Genomic DNA, 9,586 nt, shown 5'->3' with positions numbered 1-9,586 from the left:
GGTCGTGCGTCGCGTGTCTAGGTGAAATTTCAAAGTCGTCGGAAATATATCGTGTTTGGGCTTATTTCGAAGCTCTTGTTGAGCTGAATAAGAAAACATAAGTTTCATGGAGAAATATCAGATGAGGCTCGAGTTATGGTAGGTTGAAATTTTGTTTTTCAGAAAAACTTTATTTTTAAATAAAACACAAAAATCAATAAAAAAAGAAAATCTACGCATGGATGGATCTTTTCTTGCAGACATAGGCTCTCATTACGGTGTTGCACGCCTCGTTATTCCAGTTCTCGTACCACTTGTCGTGGGAAAGGTCTGGCGCGGTTTCGACGCAATTTTCTTTTCCCGGGTTGTCGGGTTGTTTGGGAGCCCAGTTGATGTAGTCCGCTTTGGTTCCGTCGGTCCACACCCAGTCTTGTCCCACTTTGTGCATTCCGATCCATGCCAGATCCTTGGGATTGCCTTCCTTGACACCACATGAGGCCAAGTCTGAAAATTCATAGATTTTTTAGTTGGGCTCTTTGTGAGCTTCAAAATGAGCCCAAACATGCCGGGTATTCAAAAATCAGGTTTTGGAAATTTTCAAAATTTTCAAAAAAAAGTTTTTTTTCAAACTTTGAAATTACCATAACTTGGTGCATTTTCAATATATTCAGATAAAACTATGATTTTTGAGTTCGACACATTTTCAGCTTTGAAATGAGCCCCAACACGACCAGGCTCCGCCCATTTTGAAATTTCAACTAGACACGCGACGCATGACCGCGACGCAACTCTGAAAAAACAACGTGGACGGAGCCTAGTCGTGTTGGGGCTCATTTTGAAGCTAAAAATGTGAAAAAACTGGAAAATGTAGTTTAAAATGTCCTTAATCACAAGTTTTTGATTTATGGTCTGATTTGTGAAAAACAATTTTTCACAACTTCAAATTACCATAGCTCGGTCCATTGTTGATTTTTTTCACATAGAACTTATATAATTGTACTTGGCTTAGAAAGTGCTTCAAAATGAGCCTAAACACGACCTATTTCCGAAAATTTTGAATTTTCACATAGACACGCGACGCACAACCGCGACGTGTCTGAAAAATCGAAATCGACGGAGCCTAGTCGTGTTTAAGTTCGTTTTGAAGCTGGAAATGTGCAAAAAGCAAATTTTTACACAAAAATATCGCTAGAAACCGAAATTTTGAGTTATGGTCAAATTTCTGAAAAACAATTATTTTTTGAAAAATTTGAAATTTCTCTAACTTTATTAGTTTGCATTACTATTGGCAAATTTTCAAATTTTTGAGTTTCTTACATTTTTTGCTTTAAAAAGAGCCTAAACACGACTAGGCTCCGCCCATTTCGAAATTTCACCTAGGCACGCGACGCACGACCGCGACGCGTCCGAAAAATCAAAGCGAACGGAGCTTAGTCGTGTTTGGGCTCATTTTGACGCTGTTTTTATGCTGAAAACGAATTTTCAGGTCCAGAAACTTTTAGAATCAATCTTACCTATTTATTATCGAATCTTACCTATTTATTATTAAGCTGAAATTTTTAAAATCCCATAACTCAGCCAGTTTTTGGCATAGAACCCCAATTTTAGGCTTAAAATGATCCCAGGAAAATTTCTAATCTATTTAAACTATTAAAATGTAAAACTTACTATTCACAAAAGTGTTCTCGGTCTCCGAATGGACGGACGCCAAATGGGCGCCCAAAAGAACGCAAGCGGCCTCCGCATCGTCCCATTTGGCATTATGGTAGACACGATAGCAGAAATCGGTTGGTGCAAAATAGGTCCATCCTTGATCACACGATGGGACACAGTTCTTCACTGGACATGGTGTTGGTGTTGGGCAGACGGTTGCTGTAATAAATGGAATCTAATTTTTGATAATTTCAGAGCAAAAAAATTGAACATCCCATAAACAAAAAATTCAGATAAAATTTCCAGTTCAATGCCTACATTTTAAGCCTAGAACCAAGGTTCTAGCTTAAAAATGAAGACAGTTATGGGATATTGAAAAACCAAAAAATTCAAAAATCTACAGTAATCCAAGGACCAGGAACCGTGAAACTCGAATTTTCAGTTTTACCACGTTAAGCCCATCAAAATCAGCCTAAACATGACCTATTTCGGTGAAGTTTGAAATTTTCGGGTTTAAAGACGCATGGACCCCCAAAATGTTCAAAAAACTAAAACTTTTAAAGTGGGGCATGATTATACTCATTCGAGCCGGTTTATTGAGTTAAATCGGAATATATACAAATTTTATGTCCCGGACCAATATTGAAGGGATTACGGTAGAAAAATTGTTTAGCTCAAAACGTTCAAATTATCATAACTTGGCCCATTTTTAGTATTTTTACCTGAAAATTAGATTTTTAGACTTGTCTTATAAAGGGCTTCAAAATGAGCTTAAACACGACTAGGCTCCGCTCATTTTGAAATTTCACCTAAGCACGCGACGCACAACCGCGACGCGTCCGAAAATCAAAGTTGAAGGAGCCTAGCCGTGTTTAGGCTTATTTTGACGCTAAAAATGTGCAAAAAACGAAAATTCACATAAAAATATCGCTAGAAACCGAAATTTTGAGTTATGGTCAAATTTCTGAAAAACAATTTTTGGAAAAATTTAAAATTTCTCTAACTTTGTTAGTTTGCATTAATTTTGGCGAATTTTCACATTTTTGAGTTTTTCACCTTCTTAGCTTTAAAATGAGCCTAAACACGACTAAGCTCCGCCCATTTTGAAATTTCACCTAGACACGCGACGCAAGACCGCGACGCGTACCAAAAATCAAAGTTGACGGGGCCTAGTCGTGTTTGGGCTCATTTTGAAGCTGGAGACCTGGAGAAAACGAATTGTTTAATGGAAAATCGCATACCAGCATATTTGGTTCATTTTGAAATTTTTGGTTTTAAAGGCGCATGGACCCGAAAATTTCCGAAAAATTGAAAATTTTAAAGTAGGACATGATTATACTCATTCGGACCGGCTTTTAACGCTCAATCTGAAGATATAAAAGTTTTGGGTCTTGCACCAAAAATGAGTGGATTACGGTAGAGAACTTACGTTTAGGGGTAGTGATTGGTGGACACGTGGCAGTGATGATAACGGGAGTGACACAGACAAATGGTCGATAAGAAGTGCATCCAATCGCCGACCATGTACCATCGCCCTTATCCTGAATCGCACAATCGGACCCGGATTGTGGCTCGCCGATTTGCCAGTTACTGTAGCTGAATGGGACGGATGGATCTGTCCATTTCCAGGTTCCAGTTGTCTCCAAATCGTTTGCTCCAATCCAATAATCCGAATAATTTGATTTTCTGAACGAATTCGCTCCATTTGACTGGATTAATGCGTTCTCTGCGCCATTTTGGATGGATGCCAAGTGTCCGCCCAACAGGGCGCATTGTTCCTCGGCGAACTCGAATTGCGCGGGAGCTGTGAAGTATTGATAGCATCTGAAAGATTTGAGACATTAAGAGCTTTAAAATGAGCTTAAACATGACTCGATTTGATTTTTTTGAAAACTCGAAAATTGTCAAAAAAATTTTTTTTCGAAAATTTTTTTTTTCCCCAAAACTTGGGCTATAACTCAAAATCTTGGTCCCTAGCAACTTCTTGACTTGTAAATTCGTTTTTCTCGCGTTTTCGGCTTTAAAATGAGCCTGAACACGACTAGGCTCCAACCACTTTGATTTTTCAGACGCGTCGCGGTCGTGCGTCGCGTGTCTAGGTGAAATTTCAAAATGGGCGGAGCCTAGCCGTGTTTAAGCTCATTTTAAAGCTCTTGTTGAGCTGAGTTCAAAAATGTATGGTTCGTGTGAAAATAATGAAAAATGACAAAGTTATGGTATTTTAAAAAAATCCAAAACAACGTTTTTTTTTTTATTTGACTATAACTTGAAATTTCGATTTCTAGCGTATTTCACATTATAGTTAACACCTTTTTCGTTATCATTTTTCGAAAAAAAAAGTGATGCCATTTTGATACGGTGTGTCAAAAGTCCAACTGTTCAATGAACAGGAAGGCAAAAAAAGAAAACTACAGTAACCTGCTCAAATTTTGATGAAAAACGAAACATTTTTGAATTTTTGAACTCAGCTGACTGAGAGCTTCAAAATGAGCCCAAATACGACCCACTTCTGACAATTTTGATTTTTTTCGAATTTTCAAAATGGACCATGCGCCTTTAAACCCAAAAATTCAAGTTTCTCAAAACTATGCCATGTTTCTACTCATTTTGATCGCCTTACTGAGCAAAATCCAAAAATCTGAAAAATTTTGAGTTCCGGCAAAAATTCAGAAAGTTACGGTAGTTTCAGTGAACCCGACTGCAAAATGAAAACTACAGTAATCCTTCAATTTTTCGATAAAATTACAAAATATCCACATTTTTGAACTGAGATTGATAAGTGCTTCAAAATGAGCCTAAACACGACTAGGCTCCGCCCATTTCGAATTTTCAATTTGACACGCGACGCACGACCGCGACGCGTCTGCAAAATCAAAGTTGGCGGAGCCTAGTCGTGTTTGGGCTCATTTTAAAGCTGGAAACGTGCAAAAATCGAACTTTTGAAAAAAAAATTGGCTCGAAACAGGGATTTCGAGTTTTTGAATTTTGGTGAAAAATTTTTTTATTTTATTTTAAAATTCCTCTAGCTTTCTCAGTTTACAATATTTTTTGTCGATTTTTACACTTTTGAGTTTGTTACGTTTTCAGCTTCAAAATGAGCCTAAACACGACTAGGATCCGCCCATTTTGAAAATTCACCTAGATACGCGACGCACGACCGCGACGCGTCTGAAAAATCAAAGTGAATGGAGACTAGTCGTGTTTGGGCTCATTTTAATGCGAAAAACATGACAAAACAGAAAAATCAAGAGAAAAATATCGTAAATCACAAGTTTTTAAGTAATTGTCGAATTTCTGAAAAAAGTTATGCGCCTTTAAACTCGAAAATTCGAGATTTCAAAACTATGGCATGATTATACTCGCTTCAAAGCTCTCAACAAGCTAAGCTCAAAAATCTAAAAAAGTTTTGAGCTTCTGCAAAAATCGAACGGGTTACGGTAGTTTGAAATTGCTAAAAAAAAACTACAGTAATCCCCAAAGCTCACCTATTAAACTGTGCACTATAGATGCCGCCAGTGTTACACGTCTGAGCCGAGGCTCCCGACACGAAAAGTGCCAAAATCAGAAATTTCGACATTTTCAGAGTTTTCAGCAACAAACTGAAAATTTTCAGCCGAAAAATTTTTTTTTGGCTGCAAAAATTTTTGGGGGCGGGGCTAAAATAGAGCAAACGAGACTCGAGTACATTAATATTTTAATGGGGCAATGTGGAAATGGCATGGAGAATAAAATTTTTGGGAAAAAGAGCCCATAAAATTTTATGATAAGGTGATTAAAACACCATTAGGTGTCCGCGTTTTTGTATGATAAGAGGAAATTATTGTTTCATGATTTTTGGAAAAGAAAAATCACACAAAACTGGGGAAAAAGGATGTTTAGGGACAAAAATTGTTTTTTGGACTTTTCCGGGTTTTTTCGGGTCACAACTCACGGTTTAACATTGAAAAATACATAGAAAAAATGTAAAATGCAATTTCACACATTTTGAGCTTAACATCAAGATTCTAGCTTCAAAATGTAGCGAGTTATGGGATTTTGAAAATTCTGGAAAATCCCAAAAACTCAAAATTCAAAAATCTACAGTGATCCCAGGACCAGGGACCCTCAAAACTCAAATTTTCGTGTTTACCACGTTGAGAGCTTTAAAATGAGCCCAAGATCAGCTATTTTGGTGCATTTTGAATTTTTGGGTTTAAAGGTGGTGTACGGTGAAATTTTTTATTGCATGAAAATGTGCAGAAATGCATGTAGATTGACATAAAAATAAAGAAAAAATTCAAAAAAAATTCCTTCATTGAGAAAAACGCATCGAAAAATACGCTGAAAGCCCTTAGGCCGCCCGGTGACCCGGTTCTAGGCCGCCCGGTGAGTAAAAGCGCGCGAATTCAAACTTTTAAAATTTTTTTGCTCGTTTTCACTTTTTTTTCGGTTTTTTCAAGAGTTTTCTAGGTTTTCTTTTTTTTACTCACCGGGCGGCCTAGAAAAACCTCGTCCCTAAGGGCTTTCAGCGTATTTTTCGATGCGTTTTTCTCGATGAAGGAATTTTTTTTGATTTTTTTCTTTATTTTTATGTCAATCTACATGCATTTCTGCACATTTTCATGCAATAAAAAATTTCACCGTACACCACCTTTAAAACCAACTGTTCAGAAGAAGCTGAACGTGAATACATTTGCTCATCGGGAAACCAAGAGATTGCTGACAACTACTTTTGATGTTCGTTTCAAAACCAAACATTCGACTGCTACTGTTCAATTGTGTAGTGTGGACAACATTGCATGCAACATTTTAACTGCGGATGTGGAAAGTGATGTGTTGAAACGACTGCTGCAAGACCAGGATCAATATCTTCAGGTGGAACGGACAAGAAAGAAAGTTGATATTCTCATTGGATTGGATTCGTATTTGGAAATTTTGGGACAAGTGAACACTCTTCGATTGGCAAACGGGTTACAATTGCATATCAGACCAATTGTTGCTGGAAAAGAGAATGTGGTGGATTTTGCTCTTACATTTTCTACACTATAACCCGAGGGCTTTTATGGGCGATCAACGGGAGATCGTAAAATATCATGTATATACCGTAAAACCTCTAATAGAACGACACCCGGATCGTCCAGTTTGAGCCTATATATCTCATTTTCTGTGAAAGATATCAAAAAGTGGCTAACTTATATAAAAATGGTTTTTGATAATTCTTGATAACATTNTTAATAATTAAACCAATTTTTTGATATTCTTTCAAAAGAAAGTGAGATATATCAACCTCAAAGTGGACCGGTCCGGGTGGCGTTCTATTAGAGGTTTTACGGTAAACACCATTTTAGCTGTATTGTATATCATTCATTTTTATCTTATTTTTCTTTAGTTTCTTATGAATAAAGGTTTAATTACCCAAGTTTGAGGCTCGACGAGAAGTGATCGAATTTGAGAGACAAAAATTGTTTTTTGGACTTTTCCGGGTTTTTTCGGGTCCCAACTCACGGTTTAACATTGAAAAATACATAGAAAAAATGTAAAATGCAATTTCACACATTTTGAGCTTAACATCAAGATTCTAGCTTCAAAATGTAGCGAGTTATGGGATTTTGAAAATTCTGGAAAATCCCAAAAACTCAAAATTCAAAAATCTACAGTAATCCCAGGACCAGGGACCCTCAAAACTCAAATTTTCGGGTTTACCACGTTGAGAGCTTCAAAATAAGCCTAAGGTCAGCTATTTTGGTGCATTTTGAATTTTTGGGTTTAAAGGCGCATGGACCCGGAAAATTAGAGAAAAAAACTTGAAAATTAAAAAGTAGGGTATGATTATACTCATTTGAGCCGGCTTTTTGAGCTGAATCGAAATATATAAAAAATTTGTGTCTCGAGTGGAAATTCGAAGAGTTACGGTAGAAAGTTTGAAATTTGAAGAACACAATGAGCTGGAAATGTTGTTTTTCGGGGAAATGGGTGATGATTATATTCATTCGAACTGGCTTTTTAAGCTGAGTTTGAAATTTTGAAAATTTTGGGTCTCGACGCGAAAATAAAAAAGTTACTGTAGATTTTTTGATAAAAAAGCTAAAAATGTAGGAAATTGGAATTTTCAACCTGGAAAACTTGATTTTTCTGAAATTACAAATTGAAACAGTCATTAAAACGCTAAAAATACAAAAAATAATAAAAAATTTAGTGGAAAATAACTTTAAAAATAGGTTAAAACTCGAAATTTTCAATTTTTCAGCTATTTCTCGGTGTTATTCCAGCTAATTCCGAAAATTTAAAAATTTATTAGTGTATTTTTTATATTTCTATTTTTTCTCCTATTTTTTCCACTAAAAACCAGCTATTTCAGATGAAAATCGCTTTTTCAGTTTCTCTCCCAAATTCAAAAATTTTCCTTTCGCGCGCTTTTCTCCCCGTAAACCGACACTGGCCTAGGAGGCGCCACGCTGGCCGAACTCTCCCCAAAACTCTTCCATCTCAAAAAAATGTGCTCCGCGAGCCAAATTTCCCCGTTTTTGAGCAATTCTCCGGGGATTTTCCGTTACTAAGCGTTGCCAGGGTGATTTTCATCGAAATGAGCAATTGAAAAAGCTTTTTGGAGCACAAAATGAGCAAAAATTAGCGAAGCTGAGGCTTTTCTCGATTTTGATATTTCAAAAATTCGTTTTCGCTCATTTCCCACCTTTTTTGATGATTTTTGGGGTTTTCCGGCATGAAAAATTGATTAAAAACCATTAGAAACCTTAAAAATCAACGTTTCAGGTAGAAAAACCATCAAAAAACGGAAAAAATCGACACCTACCGAAATTCAACCGGAATGGGCAATTTTTCGGTGAAAATGGGTAATTTTGGGCTGAAAATTTCCAGCTTCTAACGCTAAAATAGGCATAATTTCAGGTCCAGGCCTTGTTTCGGCGATTATGCCCATTTCCTATGTGGTTCTGGTGAATTGCTTCGATTACGGTGGAAATGATCGAAACGACCCGAAATCGATCAGAAAAAGGTTAAAATGAGGGAAAATTTTGCTGAAAATCGTAAAAATCACAAAATTTCAGTCTAGAAAATCTAGAAATTCGATTTTTCAAAAATTGAAAATTTTCGAAAAAAAAATTTGTTTTTTAAAAAATTGTTTTTCGATCTTTTCACCTTTCTATATCATTTTTTTGCAATTTTCGTGCTGAAAATCGTCAAAATCGTGAATTTCCAGTCTAGAAAGTCTTTTAAAAGTCTGAAAATTCGATTTTCAAAATTTTTATTCAACTTTTCAGACCGATTTTTCGCGATTTTCAAGAATTTCAGCATGAAAATAGCGGAAAGTTGTGCTGAAAATCGTGAAAATCACGAAATTTCAGTCTAGAAAGTTGGAAAATCGAAATTTTGGGAAAAAAAATTTTTGACAATTTTTTCAAAATTCAATTTTTCAGACTTTTTCAGCTTTCTGGACTTAAAATTCATAATTTTAACGATTTTCAGCATAAAAATCACGAATTTTCAGTCTAGAAAGTTGGGAAATTTGAGTTTTAAAAATTTTGAAAAAAATTTTTTTTTTTCAAACTTTTTTTCAAAAATTTTTTTTTCGAAATTTTCACTTTTCCAGACCAACTTCTCGCGATTTTCAGCATTTTCAGCACGATTTTCAGCGTTTTTCACCCCCGAAATCCCTTATTTTCAGATGGAAAGGCGCGCTGGTCAGCAACATCATCTCCATCGTCGCCACCGCCTACTTCCTTCAAGATGTATGTTTTTAGCCCTAAAAACAGTGATTTTAGGGCTTAACAAAGACTGAAAAAGCGAATTTCAAGCCCGGAAATCGTGTTTTTCAGCGATTTTAACCCTAAAAATGGGATTTCTTGCAGTACACCCCATCGCCATTTCGGGAAATGGGATTTCGTTGGGATGAGATGGCAAAAGCGATCAGTTTTCCGTTTATTCTCATGAATGGATTCTATTTAGGACAATTCGTGAT

At 36.3% G+C, this 9,586-nt stretch overlaps 3 protein-coding genes across 3 annotated transcripts in view; 2 read left to right on the top strand and 1 right to left on the bottom strand.

Moving 5' to 3' along the window:
- Positions 1 to 211: 211 nt before the first annotated feature.
- Cbr-clec-50 lies at positions 212 to 5,209 on the bottom strand (the record flags this gene model as incomplete). The annotated part of the gene is made up of 4 exons (XM_045238497.1): positions 212 to 460; positions 1,655 to 1,851; positions 3,062 to 3,456; positions 5,118 to 5,209. The coding sequence occupies 4 exons, from the start codon at positions 5,207 to 5,209 to the stop codon at positions 212 to 214; spliced, it is 933 nt and encodes a 310-aa protein (XP_045096314.1).
- A 664-nt stretch (positions 5,210 to 5,873) lies between these two features.
- CBG17838 lies at positions 5,874 to 6,660 on the top strand (the record flags this gene model as incomplete). The annotated part of the gene is made up of 2 exons (XM_002648875.1): positions 5,874 to 5,879; positions 6,283 to 6,660. The coding sequence occupies 2 exons, from the start codon at positions 5,874 to 5,876 to the stop codon at positions 6,658 to 6,660; spliced, it is 384 nt and encodes a 127-aa protein (XP_002648921.1).
- A 1,777-nt stretch (positions 6,661 to 8,437) lies between these two features.
- Cbr-fce-2 overlaps positions 8,438 to 9,586 on the top strand; it is a gene marked incomplete at both ends in the record, with an annotated part of 2,360 nt that continues 1,211 nt past the window's right edge. Inside the window, 4 exons of the mRNA XM_002648874.1 lie at positions 8,438 to 8,462; positions 8,518 to 8,623; positions 9,293 to 9,356; positions 9,477 to 9,581. Coding sequence (XP_002648920.1) covers positions 8,438 to 8,462; positions 8,518 to 8,623; positions 9,293 to 9,356; positions 9,477 to 9,581 — 300 coding nt within the window. The remainder of the gene's footprint in view (positions 8,463 to 8,517; positions 8,624 to 9,292; positions 9,357 to 9,476; positions 9,582 to 9,586) is intronic.

This window comes from Caenorhabditis briggsae (genome assembly GCF_000004555.2).
Source record: "Caenorhabditis briggsae complete genome, chrV, whole genome shotgun sequence".
Lineage (NCBI taxonomy): Eukaryota > Metazoa > Nematoda > Chromadorea > Rhabditida > Rhabditidae > Caenorhabditis > Caenorhabditis briggsae.
The sequence above is the reverse complement of the archived record's forward strand: the minus strand, read 5'-3'. Positions and strand labels throughout refer to the sequence as shown.